At 37.2% G+C, this 20,602-nt stretch overlaps 1 protein-coding gene across 1 annotated transcript in view; it reads left to right on the plus strand.

Moving 5' to 3' along the window:
- Nucleotides 1-20,602, plus strand: part of tll1 (tolloid-like 1) — a 97,456-nt gene that overhangs the window by 53,577 nt on the left and 23,277 nt on the right. The window contains exons 8-18 of the mRNA XM_056460356.1: nucleotides 888-993; nucleotides 1,089-1,213; nucleotides 4,673-4,788; nucleotides 4,953-5,055; nucleotides 5,174-5,290; nucleotides 7,277-7,422; nucleotides 7,944-8,139; nucleotides 8,241-8,366; nucleotides 11,214-11,374; nucleotides 11,527-11,707; nucleotides 18,735-18,860. Coding sequence (XP_056316331.1) covers nucleotides 888-993; nucleotides 1,089-1,213; nucleotides 4,673-4,788; nucleotides 4,953-5,055; nucleotides 5,174-5,290; nucleotides 7,277-7,422; nucleotides 7,944-8,139; nucleotides 8,241-8,366; nucleotides 11,214-11,374; nucleotides 11,527-11,707; nucleotides 18,735-18,860 — 1,503 coding nt within the window. The remainder of the gene's footprint in view (nucleotides 1-887; nucleotides 994-1,088; nucleotides 1,214-4,672; nucleotides 4,789-4,952; nucleotides 5,056-5,173; nucleotides 5,291-7,276; nucleotides 7,423-7,943; nucleotides 8,140-8,240; nucleotides 8,367-11,213; nucleotides 11,375-11,526; nucleotides 11,708-18,734; nucleotides 18,861-20,602) is intronic.

The raw sequence follows: 20,602 nt of genomic DNA on the forward strand, positions 1-20,602 counted from the left end.
ATAGTTTTATTAATCTCATTTCTAATAACTGATTTATTTTCTCTTTGCCATGATGACAGTAAATAATATTTGACTAGATATTTTTCAAGACACTTCTATAAAGCTTAAAGTGACATTTAAAGGTTTAACTATGTTAATTAGGTTAACTAGGCAGGTTAGGGTAATTAGGCAAGTTATTGTATAATGATGGTTTGTTCTGTAGACTATCGAGAAAAATGATAGCTTAAAGGGGCTAATAATTTTGACCTTAAAATGGTTAAAAAAATTGAAAACTGCTTTTATTGTAGCCAAAATAAAACAAATAAGACTTTCATCCGTAATCACCAATACTCCAATCAGATTGATACAAGCTTACAACGAATAGAGAGAATTCGCCCTACTACTTATCTTTGTTTTGGAAGAATCTCTCCTTCCACCCCATCTCCTTCTTTTCCTCCTTTTACCAGGGGAAGCTCTCGAGACCTACCTGATCTCAGACCCACTTATATGCTTATTGACCAGACGGGAGCCCTGGGCTCAATTATCTCTGAGCTCAGGGTTCTCTCCTGGGACAGCATGACATACGTGCCAACTCTTGAAATTAACATTTGAGTTTCCCCTTTGACGTGTTTAAATAACATTGTGTCAGTTATGTTAAGAATTTTCAGTGTTATTGGAATTACTGTCCTCTGTATTTATTTTAGTTCGTGTCACGGTGGTTTCAGGCATTATTCATGGTCATCAGAAGAATAGAAAAGATTCTTAACTTCAGTGATTTTCTCACACGGACAGTATTTGAGCTATTGTTTCATAAAAAGGACTTTTCAAGAGTCAGAACTCAATCCCAAGCACTAGCTTTGTGAGTGTAGACCATCTGTTTAAATGCGAGTGTGTCTGTGTGCGCTCAGGTCAGGAGTATAACTTCATCAAGATGGAACCAGGGGATGTCAACTCTCTTGGCGAGCCGTATGATTTTGACAGCATCATGCATTATGCCAGAAACACTTTCTCCAGGTGAGACTTCTGTCACACACACGGAATTTCACACTCAGTAATTTAATTCAGAACTTTCTTTTAAGTACGCTCCCTTTTGTCTTTCTATTCTGCAGAGGAATGTTTTTGGACACGATTCTTCCCTCTCGTGACGAGAATGGCGTCAGGCCTGCTATTGGTCAGAGAACCAGACTCAGCAAAGGGGATATATCGCAAGCCAAGAAGCTGTACAGATGCCCAGGTAGGCTTACAGCATGTGTTTATGTAAAGGAGAACGTTTAATTTAAGGCAGAGAAAAGGTGTAAACGACAGGAAGAAGACTTCTCTTAATGAGCATAGAAGTGTCTCCTGATAATATTATGTGTGTTAGCTTGCATGATATAATTTGCTTTTTTGTCAGTTTTATGATACACATGTGTTTTTTTTGCTGTGGATCTGTGGGTAACTCTGTTGCACCCTAGCAAGAAGCTCTCTGGTTTATGTCCTTGCTGAGCCATTCAAATCTCTGTTGGAGTTTCCACTTTCTCTCCATTCTGGCGTTTTCTCCACCTTTTAAAAACTCTAAATTGCAACCTTACGTAGATCAAGTTATTTGGCGAATAGATGTAAGGATGTCCTTTTTGCCCTGCAAAGAGGAGGACTACCCTGACATTTTGGGGACAAAGAGCAGGATAGCACCCTCTCGCTCTACTGATTGTGTGTGTGTCTATGCAAATGGCATATGAGTGTTTTTCTTCGCTGTTGTATTGTTTTGAGTTCATGCACTCATGTGTGTGTGTGTGTGTGTGTGTGTGTGTGTGTGTGTGTGTGTGTGTGTGTGTGTGTGTGTGTGTGTGTGTGTAAAAGCGTGACGCATGGCCTACTTCACATACAAAGACAAAGCTCTCCTCTTTCCACCTTATTCACTGTCTGTGACAAAATTGGTGAACTAAATGCCCACTTTCATTGTTCAGGCCAATATGTCCAGTAGGGGATTTGGGGAAAATATCTAATTCAAATTTTTTTATTTTTTTTAACAGATATTGCGATTGGCTTTGGATTTAATTTTGTAGTCAAGATTCAGCTCAATAATCTTTAAGTCGTGGCTACAATTCTGCGACAGCTCTTAAAAATTACCTGTTTTTGGTCTGTGTCTGTGACTTTGAAACCAAAATATTCCCGTATTACCAATGCTATTATTCTTCAATATTTATTCATCTATTAATGCTTCTGAAGCAGCATACGCCATTATCCCACTTGTCTGTGCTTTCCTGTTTGTTTATTGTGGGTTCAGCCATGTATAGTTCAGCCATGCAATTCTGATTGGGCAGAACGAAAGTGTGCTAACTCAATTGGCTAGTAAAACTGTTACACACAGATGGCAGTCACAGATTTGCTCTGGGCGGGGGAAATTAAATAATATTTCATGTAGCAGCCTCTTGCAATAACCTAATCTTAACATTTAAAATTACGATTGCGATTCGATATCAATTAATCCCACAGCCCTAACGTCCAATCATGTTTTATTCTTATTAAATACAAAATGAAAAGATTAATTGCATGTCTAAGCTGTTTTTATTTTTGCTTTAATTTAAGTGAAGAGCAATGTAACAATAAAAGACAAATAACATAATAAAAGTCCCATGAATATACATTATTTAACTTAGTAATGGTCTCAATTATATTTTTTATTTATTTATTTATTTTATTTATTTTTTTATTCTTGACTTTATAAATGTAAATTAATCATTTTTGTTTGCAAAAAAGAGCTGCTAGGACATTCTGCTTAAAATCTGCTTTTGTTTTATTTGAGGAAAGTGAGTAAATTATCTTTTGGAAGCCACTGTTCTAAATACAAATTTCATATTTCTGCTGTTACACACAGGTTATCAGCATACCTGCCAACACTCAAAAGTCTCCCGTATTTCAGACCCATCTTCCCCCACCCACTCGTTTTGTTATTTCTTTCGGAAAACTCCCGTAATTTCAACTCGCCCCCTGTTTTCAGCTTTTTGGTACAGTCTGTAAAACCCCTGGGTCACCAATTTTGGTATTTTATCTGATCGCAGTGGCCACCCGAAACCCAGTCCATAGTACCGTTACTAACACCACAGTACAGTTACTAACCCTCTGCCCCCGCCACCCCTGGTCTCCCGGAATTTCTGGCGCAAATGTTGGCAGGTATGGTTATTAGTCAAATTTCAGTCTAACTTTCTTCATTAAAGCTAAAGGTAACAGCTTATCAAACGTGGGACTTATGACTTTATATTCATATTTCCTTGAAATTGACACCCTAAAGCACTTCCATATGCAACCACTGTTCAATGAGCTCTGACTGAAAACAGAGGCCTCTCAGGCGAATGTTTGGCCAACCTCTACATTGCTAATTGGGAGGAACATTTGGCCAATGTTAGCAGAAGATTTGGCTTGTCTTGAACAAAGAATATGCTCTCCGATCTTGCACTGTTTGGCTCCTGAGATCTCATTAGGACAGTCAATAGGTCTTTGTTACTTTATTGCGTGTGTGTGTGTGTATCGGTTTCTTGCATTGCTATTTAGTGGTGGCGCTTCGCCACTGTTGAGCATATGGTACTATGGCACAAGAACTTATAGCCAAATTGTGACATCTTTCTGTTGGGACTACACAGATAAAGTAGAACATGCAGCACATCCAATGTAGTCCAATTAATGGATAACTCTTTTGAGTCAGTTATTTTAGTCAATTGGTCAAAAGACTCATAAGTAGGCCCACACAAAATCTGTGCACGCAGAAAGATATTTAGCTCATCATTGAGTCCATTTATTTACTTGTGTAACTGTGTGTAAATTTATATTTGTTCAGTTTTTAAATTAATTTCAGTAATATTATTGAATAATATTAAAATGTTCATATGATTTTTTAACATTACAGCTTGTAAAGTAATATTTTCTGTCTTTTAGTAGATATATTATATTAGAGACTTGCTTTGTTTACCAAATAAGTGGATCTAATTGGATTTGCATTGTAAACATTCATTCATTCATTCATTTTCTTTTCGGCTTAGTCCCTTTATTAATCTGGGGTCGCCACAGCGGAATGAACCGCCAACTTATCCAGCATTTGTTTTATGGAGCGGATGCCCTTCCAGCTGCAACCCATCTCTGGGAAACACATACACACTTATTCACACACACATACACTACGGACAATTTAGCCTACCCAGTTCACCTATACCGCATGTCTTTGGACTGTGGGGGAAACCGGAGCACCTGGAGAAAACCCATGCGAACACAGGGAGAACATGCAAACTCCACACAGAAACACCAACTCACCCAGCCGAGGCTTAAACCAGCGACCTTCTTGCTGTGAGGCGACAGCACTACCTACGCCACTGTGTTGCCCTGTAAACATTCAATAAATGTTAAAAATGTAAAAATGTTTACTTTATATATAAAATTTTTATCATTCCGCATAAATCTGCCAATTTTTTACAAAATTCTGCGCAGAAATAGCAATAAATGTCTGCAGATTCTGTCTGGCCCTACTCATAAGTAGTTGGTTTGCAATAATAAATCATTCACTGAATCTGAAGTGAATCTAAAGTTACTTATTCCTTCTAACATCTAAAGTTGTTATATTATAAATGGAATTACTAATATTTTTGAATGGTTTTTTTTGTATGTACACTCATTATTCACATTATTCAAGTTATTGTGTTGGTCTCTTGCTCTTGTTCTCAAGCATGTGGCGAAACACTACAAGACTCAGTGGGGAATTTCTCATCTCCAGGATATCCTAATGGATACCCATCATATACACACTGTGTATGGAGGATCTCCGTCACACCTGGGGAGAAGGTATTAAATATGAGATTTCTAGAGGCACTGAGCTGTTCTGCGTTCATCTGTATCTGCAATCTTCAACCCATTATTTTCTGTAATTGTCTTCACTACAAGGTTGTAGATGATAAAAACACTGATCCAGTATGTGAGGACTGATGTGTATGTGTTGCCCATTTCAGATAGTGTTAAACTTCACCACTATGGACCTCTATAAGAGCAGCCTGTGCTGGTATGACTACATTGAGGTTCGTGACGGATACTGGAGAAAAGCGCCATTGCTGGGTATATAATTGCTGGAATATATTAGGCAATTATATGTATGACAAATGCAAAGCATGCTTATAGGGCAATGTCATTTACATTTTATTGTGTATGTGTGCAAATGTGTATATCTGTGCAGGCCGATTCTGCGGTGATAAAATTCCAGAAGTTCTGGTCTCTACAGACAGTCGGATGTGGATTGAGTTTCGAAGTAGCAGCAACTGGGTTGGAAAGGGATTCGCAGCAGTCTATGAAGGTGTGTGTTTTCACATCAGATTTTTACTACACAACTTAGCCAAAAAACAATTTCTCTTCCTTTTGTGTTTAATTACGGGTGGAAATCAGCATCAAGATGCACCATCCGATTATGTGCATTTTACTGGCTATTAAACAAGTAACAACTTTAACTTCTGAACTTTTTAAAAGTAATATAAAGTTTCGCCTTCACTGTACAATTTTTAATAATCCTAAATGATTGGAGCTTGTCAGACTGCACAAACTGAATCCTCATGTTGGACTGTAAGAAATGTCTGACTGGGGTGCATTTCTGAAAACCATCGTTAGCGAACTAAGGTCGCAAGTTCCGTGTTACAAACATAGTTCGTTGATTTGGCGTTTCCCAAATCCATCGTTTCAACGAACATCGCAAACTTGTACGCTTGCAACTACCCCTCTATAGCTGTAGTTAGAAGCATAGTTCCTGGTTGTGTTTTATTCCTCGTTATCCCCCTATGTTCTATTCCTTTTGAACATTCCAACATTTAAACTTGGAATTATAAATTTAAAAAAAAACATTAAAGTCATCTCTCATAGGTGTAATTTGCTTTTCAAGTATTTTTTTACTGTAAAATTTTTGCAATCTTCATATTGACAATTGACAAATCATTAAGGGAATGTATATGACATGGGCCTGTTGCTTAGAACAATTCAGCAGTGGTTTGAATGTAGCAAATTGTAAAAGTAGATTTTCAAAAAAATAAATATATAAATAAAAACTATAACTTACTTAATAATAATAATAATAATTATTATTATTAAGTAGGATTTTTTTCATTTCTTAAAAAATAGCTGTAAATTAGGCCTACAATAATTAACGATTTTTATGATTTATATATGAGATTTGAATACATGTCTAAGTGATTTTATATGGAATATACTCAATAATATTTGTAAAGGACACATATATAGGTCCGAAATGTGTAGTTTACATATATTTAAATTAATATGCAAAACGAGTGCATGTTTTTACCAAAACTAATATTGGATTTTTTTGGTTTATAACTGACGAGGTTCAAACGATAAATCTGCGACAAAGAAACTACAGTTTTGTGAAACACTCCTCACTACATCATTCTTTTCGTCAATGATGCATCGTACTATGATAGTTCAGCCACTAGTTACATCGTTGTTTAGGAAACGCACCCCTGAACGACACTGAAGGTGTGCCAAACACAGGCACAGAAGAAAACTCTCCCAGAGTTTGGTATGATCCATCTGAAGTTGTCATGCTGATTGACGCAATCAGTTTCAGTGGTTCTTTTGTTTAATAGTTTGATGCTCCTTATAGCTGAAATCTTATTGAAAGCATCTGAAATCTGAGGAAAATCTGATCACAATGGCCATTAAAAAGCTGTCGGTGAACATGTTAAACCAACTATTAAAGATAACAGATCTTAGCCTAGGATTTCAGGAATCTATTAGGATTACCCAAATTTGTCCTAAAAGACCAAATCATGGATGAAATCTCAGTCTGAGCAGGGCATAACAAAACAATATTTAACATTTTTTTAAATCTTAACATGCGACGTGGTGGCGCAGTAGGTAATGCTGTCGCCTCACAGCAAGAAGGTCGCTGGTTCGAGCCTCGGCTGGGTCAGTTGGCGTTTCTGTGTGGAGTTTGCATGTTCTCCATGTGCTTGCGTGGGTTTTCTCTGGGTGCTCCGGTTTCCCTCACAGTCCAAAGACATGCGGTACAGGTGAATTGGGAAGGCTGAATTGTCCGTAGTGTATGAGTGTGGATGGATGTTTACCAGAGATGGGTTGCAGCTGGAAGGGCATCCGCTGTGTAAAACGTGTGCTGGATAAGTTGGCGGTTCATTCCGCTGAGGCGACCCCGCAATAATAAAGGGACTAAGCTGAAAAGTGACATAATAAGTGACATTTTTTACAATAAAAGACCTTTTTACTAATGAAAAATCTAATTAAACAAAGTGTTTTCCCTCCTTCTTTTTGTATCTTGTAGCAATATGTGGAGGGGAGATCAATAAGGACTCTGGACAGATTCAGTCTCCAAACTATCCAGATGACTATCGTCCATCTAAGGAGTGTGTGTGGAGGATCACGGTGTCTGAGGGCTACAGCGTAGGCTTGAGCTTTCAGGTCTTTGAGGTGAAGTTTCTCTCATGTTCTGTTTCACTATAGCCTCTTCAAAAATAGACATCACTATTTACACGTGTGCTTTTTAAAGTCAGATTTATGTTTACTCTTAGAGTATACACACACTTATAGACGCACGTCATTGTCCAGCCCATTTTCTATTAGCCTGCAGGTACATGAGTCCACAAGACAGTCATGTTTGATTATTTACATTAAAATGTCAGAATGTCGTTACAAGTCATAACTATGTATGCGCACCATTGTGTGTGTCAGTGGGTCAAAGGTGTCGAATTGTTCAGAGGAAACGAAAACACACTCTCTGCCTTTGCCTACACACATTCACACTTTCTTTTGCACGCATATAGTCTTAAAAGAGCAGGACGTGTAGCAGACCTAAGAGCCTGGCTTATACTATACACAGAGACGCCTGAGATCCTGTTTTCTTTGGATTGTTTCCTAGGCACTGACACCTAAGGTGCCATAGACATGCTAATGCCATTAACACTTAGCGTATTATGCCTTTGTTTGTGCAGATCGAGAGGCATGACAGCTGTGCATATGACTATCTGGAGGTTAGAGATGGATTGTCAGAGAATAGCCCTCTGATTGGTCGATTCTGCGGCTATGATAAACCTGAAGATATCCGTTCTACCTCTAACAACCTCTGGATGAAATTTGTCTCTGATGGGACTGTTAATAAAGCAGGCTTTGCTGCTAACTTTTTCAAAGGTACACACTCACACTCACACACACACACACACACATTGTGCTGATGTGTTGGCTCTCATCCATTCATCTGATGTAACTCTGTGTATGTGTCATTAAAACAGAGGAAGACGAGTGTCTGAAGCCAGATAATGGAGGCTGTGAACAGAGATGTGTGAACACATTAGGAAGCTTCAAATGTGCATGTGATCCTGGATATGAACTGGCTCCTGACAAGAAGAGCTGTGAAGGTAAGTGTGTGTGTATGCACACAGGTGCATCCGTCTGCCTGACTTAAACACGCGGATGCTTAGGCTAAACTGAATGTTTTAGGAAAACATCTGCAGTCAACAGGAAAACAACAAGAACAGCACTTGGACCATACTATGCTCTGAAAAAACAGGAGTAACGTCATTAACAAAATAAAGTGTGTTGTAACAAACAAAAAAAATCACAGCAGGTTCAGACTACACATTATTTTTGTCTGTTATGATTTTTTTTAGATTAGGTGATTTTAACACCCAATTTTACATTTATTCATTTAGCTTTTATCCAAAGTAAGTACAATTGAGAGACAAGAAGCACTTCAAATCCCCAGAGAGCAGCAATATATGGATGCTATGACAAGTCTAAGCTAGATTAGCAGTTTATAAATACATACATACACAGATACATACACTACCTGACAAAAGTTTTGTCATCAATCCCAGTTGTAAGAGCAACAAATAATAACTTGACTTCAGATTTTTACAATGAATCATTTGTTGAACTGCATCCCAATCATTACAAATCCTGCAGAAGACCTATTGGAACCCACATGGACCCAAAATTCTCATAGAATTCAGTCAAGTTTGGTTAAGGAAAAATCATGGTTTGGGGTTACATTCAGTATGGGGGCATGCGAGAGATCTGCAGAGTGGATGGCAAAGAAGGTGCTCCAGGATTGGCCAGCCCAGTCACCAGACATGAACATTACTGAGTATGTCAGGGGTAAGATGAAGGAGGGGGTATTGAAGATGAATCCAAAGAATCTTGACGGACACTGGGAGTCCTGCAAGAAAGCTTTCTTTGCCATTCCAGATGACTTTATTAATAAGTCATTGCAGAGATGTACGGATGCATTTCTCCAAGCTCATGGGAGTCATGCACAATATAATTTTTTTTCCCACTGCACCATGACTTTATATTTACACTGTACATTATTTCTGTTAAGTGACAAGACTTTTGTCTAAGCAAAGTCAGACCTTACTGTCCTAATTAAATAATTAAAAATCAAGGCATGATCATATTTATTTTTGGTAAAATAAGCGTAATCAAGAGGCCTTTGCCTTTGATATAAGCCACTTCTGATACTAAATGATCATCTAGAAGTCAAGTTATTATGTGTTGTTCCTAAAACTTGGATAGGTGACAGGACTTTTGTCAGGTAGTGTACATACATACTCATACATAGATACATTCAGCATATTCTGAATTCAAAACTTTATGCAGGTGAGTGGGCTGGAAAATCACCTGCACGACGGGACACACTCTACCCTCTGTGTTCATAAGAAAGTTGCTGGTACATACGGAGAGGAAAAGAGTGTGTCTTCTACATGATGTGGACAAGAAACATACATACTGTATGACACATTGCACTAATCATTGCTTGCTGTCATGTAAGAGGTGTGCAATGTCTTTGAGAAGACAGAATTAGCAACTAACACACAGACTAGAGTCAACAAATATTAAGAAATATATAGTATAGTATACACATTTAGTAAACAAACATCCCATTGATTGACATCCATTATAAAAAATAAAACAGATGATTCTTGATTGGTCCATTGTCATTTACAAATTACAATTTGTCATAGAAATTGTGCCCAAATAGGTTTAACATTTTGTAGTCTAAGGCAGGGGTTCTCAAACTTTTCAGCACGCAACCCCCAAAATAACAATATCAGTGACTTACGACACCCCATTTATCTTGAAGGTGGTTATAAATATACAAACGTTGCACACACAACTATAGGCCTAGAGAAACATGAGCATATCGACAACACAAAAATGCATCAGTCTAATAACCATATATATTTTTAGAGTCATTTATTAATTTAATTTAATATTAACCTCAAATGTCATATTTATAATGTATTGGAGTGCCATAAAGGTTGTCAGAAAGTTTAACCTGGTCCCATAAAATCAGTCTGCTGCAGCTGACACCCCAGGGGTTGCAATCCAGTGGAAAAAAAAAAATGAAAGGCTGATAGATTTTTATTTGAATGTTGTTGTTTCTTTAAAGTAACTATTACTTTTAGTAGTGTGCTTGTTTATGTCAGTGGGCAACAACTGAATCAGCTGCGTATTGTGCGTGAGTGTTGCTGTTGATATTGTTATAATTGTAATATTTAATGATATTGTGATATTCAAGATTCGTAAAGTCATACAGCTCTGGATTACTTGAAACAGCTATTACTATTCTCTCCTCCATCTTTAAAAGTCTCCGTAGTCATCTTGACAACACAACCACTGCTGTCACCTCAACAGAAACCCTGCCTCTGCATTCATTTGATTGGAGAATTAAAAAGACGTGACTAAAGTAACACGCTTTTTTCCGCTCAGAGTTGACTATTTTTCAATTGCGAGCAGACAGCGTGCAATGGCAAGAATGCGAGACGCACCACAACCGCCTTTTTTTTACAAGAAAAAAAGAAGCAAGGTGTGCTTTTTTATGTCAATGGGCAACAACTGAATCAGCTGCGTATTGTGCACAAGTGTTGCTGTTGATATTGTTATAACTGTAATATTTAATAATATTGTGATATTCAAGATTTGTAAAGTCATACAGCTCTGGATAACCTGAAACGGCGATTACTATTCTCTCCTCCATCTTTAAAAGTCTACGTAGTCATCTTGACAACACAAACATTGCTGTCACCTCAACGGAAACCCCGCCTCTGCTTTCATTTGATTGGAGAATGAAAAAGACGTGACTAAACTAACACACTTTTTCCGCTCAGAGAAAGATGCGCCTCTCAACACAAAAAGCACGTTCTGTGTGATCGACCCCTAAACCCGGCATTGTTTTCAAAGACTTTCTTCTCACTCTCTTTCAGCTGCGTGTGGTGGTTTGTTGACTAAGTTGAATGGCACAATTACCACCCCGGGCTGGCCTAAGGAATACCCTCCCAACAAAAACTGTGTGTGGCAAGTAGTGGCCCCGACTCAGTACCGCATATCCATGCAGTTTGAAGCCTTTGAGCTGGAGGGAAATGAGGTGAGATCACACATTCTCTAACTCTGCGTGTGTGTGTGTGTGTGTGTGTGTGCCAGTGTGGTAATTGTTTGCGTAGGCAGATAGACAAACAGTCAGACAGGAAGATGGATGGATGTTTATCAGTGTATTATTTGTATATTTTATCTGTGCAGGTGTGCAAGTATGACTACGTTGAGGTGCGGAGTGGCTTGTCATCTGACTCAAAACTTCATGGGAAATACTGCGGCACGGAAGTTCCTGAGGTCATCACCTCCCAGTACAACAACATGCGAATCGAGTTCAAATCAGACAACACAGTCTCCAAGAAAGGCTTCAAAGCTCATTTCTTCTCCGGTAAGACCACCGTGTCAGCTCTTTTCATTTGAAATGGAGATTTGGAAGTGCTTTAGCTGTGTTTTGACACCTCCACCCTGGTTCGCTTGTATATATGAATTTCATAATGTAAATTCTGAAAGCTTTTTCTGAGGAACAGAACTCTCCCTCTTTCTCCCTCATAACAATGTACAGTGAGAAGTTCTCTGGGTTGGGTTTGAAACTTTGGTTGTTGGAACACATTGTGTAAAAGCATTAATCCAAACTCTGGAATCTTAATTTTTAGCATATTGTGTTTTTAACCCATTTGGATGCATGATTGATTGTGAAATATAGATGTTTTGGAGTAATTAACATCTGGAATTTTAATGACGATGTAAACTGCAACTTTAAAAGTGTGTGAATCAGGGCGTTCTCTTCCACAGACAGGCCAGCTCGTTGCAAAGAGCGACTCTTTATATTTTTGTCTTGCCAGGAGGTTGATAATGATGTGCCAGCTTTGATTGGCCAGCAGGTCATGTCAAGGCATGTTTCAGGTACAGCCTTCTCTCCCCTGACTGGTTTTGGGAAATGGATTTGCCCTCACTTTTGAGGTGCCTTGAAAAATCCATCCATCCTCTTGGAAACTGGGCTCTGTCTTTGAGGCAACAAATGTGTCAGGCTTCTGGGTCAGCAGCATTTGTTGAACTTTTTGCATGATAAAAAGCTTTTCTGTTACCTTGAACAAATTTTTAAATATTATTAGCAACTATTGATATCTTTATCCTGGCTTTATACTTTTTCATATTTAGTTCCACCTGGGAACAAACTAATCAAAAATAAAAGTCAAGTAATAAATATGTTCCTAGATGAAATGTATCTTTTTCGTAATCAATTAAATTGACTAAAGTCATTTTTAGACATTATAAAGAATATTAAATTGGGTAAAAAAATGGGTAAAATCAGAGTAACAGATATATTTAGGTAAAAAAAATATGTTTAACGTACCTGTATGTATTAAACAAAAGTTATATAACATTATATTATATTTAAAAAACCTTTTTGCTGACAAGCGAGCAAAACAGTGACAAAGTATAAGGAGTAAATTGCCACAAATAATTTATTTTATGGGCTGCATTGTGAAATACATGCAGTCTTATTATATGAATAATCAATTTATTATTATTTTTTCTACTGCTATGTTAAATGACATTTCTTTTAGTTTTTTGTTGTAAATTATGATAAAAATGTCATTATAGTTATATATTACACTTCTATTGTTTTTTTTGTTTTTTGTTTTTTTGCCAAAACATTTATTCATTATTCTTCGACTTAAGGCTGATTTATACTTCTGTGTCGAGTGATCAGCGTGAGCCACGGCGCCTGCCTTGCACATAGTCTTCTGCGTGCTGTTTGTGTTGGTCTGCAATAACACTTCCAAAACGCTAGCTGGCAGTAGGTTTTTAATGTTCCTCTGTGTCATGTTTCTTTCTTTGTTTTTCTGAGTGCTACCTTAATGTACAAGTAGCTAAAACTCACTCATTCAGAGGCAGGAACTGGCGTGCAACAACTTTAATCATAAGGTAAACGCAAAACAACAGTTTCCATCTAGAGTTACTTCACGGGACTCGACACTTGTAAACACTCGCTCCAACAGGTTCACGCGGCTCTCGGTCTAACCCACACTGGTTACAGCTACCAAGCCGACCAATCACAGAGCTTGCTATACGCGTCGTTGTGTGATGCGTAGTTACATTTTTTTGAGAGGCGTGCATCGGCGTCAGCCACGACGAGGGCTATGTAGCCATGTGAAATAAACATAAAAATATGTTTTATACAGCAGATGTCCTTCCAGCTATAACCCAGTAGTGGGAAACACCCATACACTTTCACATTCACACATGCACTCATACACTACGGCCAATCTCAAGAGTTCACACTTATGCATGCTGTCCCCGGAGAGAACCCTGAGCTTGGAAATGTAAAGGGGTATGAGCTCAGGAGCTCCCCCTTGGAAAGATGGAAAGGAGGAGATGGGGTGGATGGGGGGATTCTTCAAAAAAAATGAAGATAAGGGAGTAATACTAGTCGGGCTGTTTATAGTGAGTCTGGAATGATCCAATTGGCTTGCTAATAATTACACATGAGAGACCAGAGGCGATCAATCTTATCACGTGCTCCTCTCGAAACTAGTTTGTGAAACTTCACTTAGTTTATTCAATTCACCTATAGCACATGTCTTTAGACTGTGAGGCAAACCAGAGTAAACCCACCCGAACATAGGGAGAACATGCTTACTCCGCACAGAAATGCCAACTGGACTAGTCGGGACTCGAACCAGCGACCTTCTTGCAGTGAGGCAACAGTGCTAATTTATTAATAGTAATTAATAATAAATATTAATCTTATAATAATCATATGCATTATACACGGGATGTTTAATGCATAATCATCCCTCCACCACCCTGCCTCCACAGATTTAAACCCGCTAGACACTGCCGTCAGACCCTTTTCTCTCTCTCTGTCCTGACAAGGGAATCACAGGAAATGTCTTCTCGGACAGCATGCCAAATACGCATATTCCATATTGTCAAATATCTTTAAGTGTGAATCGTGAATAGCAAAGAATATCAGATATCAGAATATCAGAGAACAAATAAGTATATGTTGGTAATGTGTAATAGTTTTGTTAAAAGAAGCACATTAGTTGTGTTCATTTCCTTCCCCATGCAGTGAATCCCTGTTTTTAGTATTTTATTATCTAACACTTATGGGATCCTGAAGACTCAAACTGTTTGGTGAAGGAACAGAGAGACAAAGATGTTCTGATTCCAGAAAATGAACCTGAAAAACAGGATATTTGCCATTAAAACTAGATCAGTCTTTGACAAGAGTATTACATCATTAAAAAAAACAAAACCTAATTTAACATAATTCGCTGCTTGTCAAATGGCTTCTACACTGGTGTTTTTTAAAAATGTTTTAATAATATATTTTACTAGGGTGATTATTATATCATATAAATATAGTTTAAGTTGCCACTTGTGACAATCCATTTCTAACATTTGTCTTCTACTAGCTACACAAAATCCTAAAAGTTGGGTTTTTGCTGGCCCAGAACCAGCAGACTTAGGGAGGTCCTAGAGCTCTCCCACACACTCCTAATCTGAATGAGCGTCTGCTGAGCCAAATGAGAGCAACGAACTGAAAACATTGAAAGAAATGATTCATTCATTGTATATGCACAGAAAAGCATAATTCTTATACGCTGGACCTGTACAATGTTTTTTTAAGGGACAATACATAATTCCTCTTATGTCTTTGACTCTGGCATTTTCTGATCAAGCATTAAAAGAACACAATTTCACACAGTAAAACAGCAGGAAATCATTAAAGACATAGTACATGCTTTGAAAACAGCATTAATTATGAAAAATGTGTGGTAACCCACAAAAGCTTGGGTCTCTTATCTATCTCTCCTTCTGTCATGCTTTGGGTTTGAATGATGAATATGCTGGTGGTTTTGAGCAGTGGTTGAAGTGTGATAATTCGCCAAACCTGCGACTTCCATGCTAAAAACTGTTTTCGTGGGGCTTCTGACTCATGGGATGCTTAAGAGTGTAGATGTGCAATGGGAGGAAAAAAATACATAAGGAATTTTTCACAACATGTAACCATTAAGTGGCACATTTAGTTTACATTTATAACACGCACAATCTACAAAAGCTATTGCTTTTTCTTAATCGCTATGCACTTTTCTCATACAGTATGACTCTCTTATGCCCGGCATGTTTTTAATTATGGAAAAGGGGCAGTTCAGTTATATTTCAGATTATTTGCGAGATATTGTTTATTTTTGTAATCATGTTATTTTTGTTATTTTATTAAGTATGCAAATCCGATTGGGCTACACCAATAATATATGTAGGGCTGCAACTAAAGATTACTTTAATTATCAATTAGTTGGGCGATTATTTCTTGAATAATTAAGAATATTATTTAGGTATAAAAGTATGCTTAAAAAATGCAAAAGCCACATGTCGAGTTTAACGTTCTTTAATTTTGACATTTTAAATGAAAAACCAATTTGTTTCTTTACATTAAAACTTCACTAAATATCCAAAATGTAAATAAACACAAAGCAAAACAAGTGTTGTACTCCTATTATATTCATATTATGAAATTAGGACTTAATAAGGCTGATGATAAGACATTAAGAAGCAGAACAGATGAAATATCAAAATTATAAATACAGGGGTCAAAATTGCGACTGTTTTGATCGCATATACGACCAAAATATTCTGAAATATTATCTATGCAACCTCAAAACATATTTGGGAGCATTTGTGCGAGTGCATAAAATTGTTGCCGTGCGACCAGTTATTTTTGCTAAATGTTCTCGCAGAATGCATCTTTGCACCAAATGGTTTAAAACAGTTGGCATGTCAGCTTGCAGCAGTAAACAAACCCTGCAATGCTTGCCCCGCTTCAAACTCTTCTGATTGGCTCACTGCTCTAGAACAGAACGTGAATGGATTGGTTAATATCAGCTGTCAATCACTCAGTTCAGATGACAGAGTTATGTTGAAATAGGATCCCTCCCATTTTAAGGCCCACCCCAATGTGACATAGAAGTGCGGTTTCCCCACCCACCAAATTGATTGACAGCCGAGAATTAACATATCTCCATTGTAAAGCGTATAATCATATCCACAAGACAGGACGTGCGCAAACCAATTGGGGCTAAAACATATGTTCCAACACACTGTGATCATCAATCATCATCAAATGTGATCAAGACTGAGTTTTATAAGTTTAAAACATTTTTAAAACAGTGCATGTTTAAAATGAATTACAGCAATTTTACTGTCTACTTTATCACCACAGCTGCATGTCTGTACAATTATAAAAGTAGATGCTTCAATCCCGGTTTGTGGACGTTAAATTAGGATTATTTTGTACATTAATATAAAGGAAATCCATAGAGCACTGGATATTTACGTGTATCCTGTCACATTTGCCATGCAAAAACAGTGCAAAGTTAAATGTGCGATGTGTGAACTTTGTAACGACATTGTGTGTAACTCATTGCCGCAGAAAGGCAAAAAGAAAGTTTTCACTGTAGTATTTCTCACAAACATTATGTGAGATCTGCTTCCTTCATGTCTGTCACTGTGCTGTTTATCTGACGCAGCCGGAGATTGAGGCACACTCTGACAGACACGTGGGAATGGTGGGCAGGGAGAACTAGCATTAAACGCACAAACAACAAAAACATTATTCTCAGAGCAGAAAATATTCTGAAAGCTATAATAAATAATCTGATAGGTGTTTTGTACTGAAACTTTACAGTCACATTCTGGAGACACAAAAGACTTTAAAAAATAGGTGCCTTTTAATACCTTAAAATAGGTGCCCTTTAAATATGTGATCTCTCTATACTCTCTATTTGCATTGTTTAATTTAAGCTAATCTAATGTACCACTATTTAATTAACCATTAATTAAGCTCATGAGGTGAGTACACAATGGGCTCTATTTTGATGTTCCATGCGCAAAGTGCAAAGCATTTGCACAAAAGCATTAAGGGCATGTCAGAATCCACTTTTGCTATTTTAAGGATGGAAAAATCCGCTTTGTGCCGCGACGCATGGTCTAACAGGGTTGAGCTTATTCTCTTAATGAGTTATAGGTGTGTTTTGAGAATAAACCAATCAGTCTCATCTCCCATTTCCTTAAAGAGTCAGTTGCGTCACGCCATAGTGCATTTGCTATTTACATGGCAGACTTTGTAAGTGTAAAAACTGAACGCTTCACTAGTGAGAAAACAGTTAAACAGAGCATCTACAGCGCGAGAATGAGAGATGAGCCTCCTCATTATTTACTTTCACTTTCACTCTCGTGGATAGGGAAACGTGTTTTACGCACAGACATCTATTAGCCTATACATAATTCATTTTGTTTATTAAGCGCAAAGATTTGTTTCAAAACTATTTCTAAATTCAGTTCTAATTTCCAGCAAACGAATAAATAAACAATAATAACAAAGTATAGTCAAAAAACTGAGTTCTATCCAAACACACATGCTGTGCCCCATATGGTCTAAAACCTGACAGGTGGGCAAATTTAAGCTTGTTTTTAATAAAACAAATATAAAGCAAATTGTTATGGATAAACTGAAAAAGTCCCCCCCTCCCCCCCAGATGAAGAAGGCATGAAAGCAGTGGTTTTTATATTTATGTAGGCTAGAAAATAATATTTTTTGTAATATTTTAATCCTTTAATTCTTTTTCATATGTAAAGATATTTGCGTATTGTTGTACATCCTGTGTGTATTAAGAAATGTGTAAGTGAGGCACACAACTAACATGCTCTGCGCTGGACTTTAGACCAGCTTTGATCTGATCTATTGAACAGACTATTTAGGTTCCTCAAAATAGCAACGCCCCAGCATTTAAGGCATTTGATGTCAAATTCTCCCCTGCCTTCAGTCATGTGAGCAGCCCAAGTAATCGATAATGTTGTTGACAAAAAAATTCATTAACGATAATTATTGATTTTTATCAATTAGTCGTTGCAGCCCTAAATATATGCATTTATAATGAGCCTAATTTGCATGTGACAATGGTCTGATTGTGCTGAGTCAATAGACTCATTTCAATATGGAAAGGCTCTATTGTATTAGTTTTATCATAAAATGCAAGTTAAATTCTGTAAGTTGTCAGTGATACACATTTTTTTGCAGTTAACTATTGCAGATTTTGTCTTCTCTCTGTTGTTTTTTTATACATCTTATATGGATAGTAAAGTGATATAAGCATTTAACCTCAATCACTCACTGTAATTGCTCTTACCATAAAATTGAATAACATAATTAGCCTCCAGATGTCAGAATTTATTATTATTACACTTAAAGGCACATTGTTATAGTTCTCTCAGCAATCACAGGTCATCATCTCTCATTCAGATGTCTCAATCAAAGCAAATAAAAATAAGTAAAGAAATCAGAAGGATCAGATTGGCCTTCTCAGGAATTGACTGTTCATTACACTCCTCTCTTTCTGTTACAGATAAAGATGAATGTTCAAAGGATAACGGTGGATGCCAGCATGAGTGTATCAACACTATTGGCAGCTATGTGTGCCAGTGCCGCAACGGCTTCATCCTACATGAGAACAAACATGACTGCAAGGAAGGTATGTACAGGTACTCGCAAAAGAATAATAGTGGCTAGGACAGGATAAGTGAGGGTATTCATCTGGCAGTGGCGGATATAGCATGTGTAAGCATGTTGATTTATACCATATTCTGCTGAGGATGAGCAAAAACGCATAAACAAGAGAAGAAAAACCCTGTGACTTTCTTCTCAGCATTTAAGATGCAGAGTAATGTCATTTTTGTGCCAGGTATCTTTCTTTTTGTCTCTGTTTTGGTTTTAGAAATACCATACAGTGCATCAGTCAGGTTTTTGAATTTAAAAATAAATTTTAAAGACATTTTTAAAAATGATTGATAATATTTCAAAGATAAAACTCATGTGAGCTCAGAAGTTCTTTAGGTTAGAGTTTTATTTTGAAAGCCATTGTGTGAGTTAACTTGTATTATACATGATGTGATTCCACCAGTCAGAGATTTGCTGTGAGCAAGAGATATTTAACACTCCACTCTTAAGTAGTTTTATGTTTCTCTGTAATTTTAATGTGATTGTGTCATTCACAATTATGTTTGGATTACAGTCCTTTCCTTCATTCGAGCCATTACCAAGTCCCCTTAAGGCAAGTCGTTTCACTTGGCGGTCATCTGTGAAAATCCTGTCAGGCAGCATGCTCGGGCATTCTGTTTGAATGCGCAAACATCAAATTCTCTAAAATTGTTTGCCAAGCTTACGATTACATTTCATATTAGGAATCACCAATAAAATTAAACAGCAACTTTCTCTTTAGTTTCATTTTTAAACGTTTGAATCACACAAATTTTGCAGTCTGGTCCGAGTCTATAGCGATTGCTGATTGGCTCCTGTACTTTAACCCTCTACCACATGGTGTTGCCATAAGGCAACATGCTTTTTATGTTCATTTCCCGGCCACTGTTTCTTTACGACAAACATTGATTTTTTGTTGTTGTTGGAAAGAGAAGACCTTAGTGTAGCCAATGATGTGCTTTGGTTAAGTCACATGACATGCAGTGTTTTTCTGTAGCGCGATTTCTGACAGGCTGGCATTTATTGTGAGTAGTTGCTGAATGCAAAAGTAAACGTCAGTAAAAACAAAGAATCAAATTAGATCTACAAAAAAATCTGAAACATCACCTCCAGTAAGTTATGATGACATATTTACAACTCAAATTTTTTTCATTAAATTAGTTTTTTGTAAATAGATCAAATGTATGTGTTACCAAAAGGCAACACTGTGCAATAGTGGAACGTGCAATATTGCAATGGGTTAGCTAGCTAGCAAGGTCAGCTGTGAACTTTTAAGTTGTAACAATAACAACATGAATGCTAGTAATATAATTTTGATTAGTTGTATGTTGATAACATATGCATTATAGATAAAATCTAGTTTTAATGGCAATACTACTTTTGATTAGCTATGAATACTGGGAACAGTGTATTAGTGAGCATGACCATGTTCTATGGTAAGTGAAACAAGACAAGGACAGAACTGGCTCTTCCTGCAAATGAAAGTGAGGATGAGATGAGTTTTAGTGACCCTGAGAATGATGCAGACTGGACATTTGATAAGAGCAGTGATAGAGACAGTTCAAGTATGTTAGCTCAGAGGCAGATAAGACAGGTGTTGTATAGTGTATAGTATAATATATAAACATTGTAGCTAGTAGCTACATTATTCTGATGCATCTGGGCAAACTAGACTTGTTATTTATTTGTTATAATATTTACTAGAGAAAATATTTATATTTACTGTATGTTGTATAC

The sequence above is a fragment of the Danio aesculapii genome, chromosome 1 (genome assembly GCF_903798145.1).
Source record: "Danio aesculapii chromosome 1, fDanAes4.1, whole genome shotgun sequence".
Taxonomy (NCBI): Eukaryota; Metazoa; Chordata; class Actinopteri; order Cypriniformes; family Danionidae; genus Danio; species Danio aesculapii.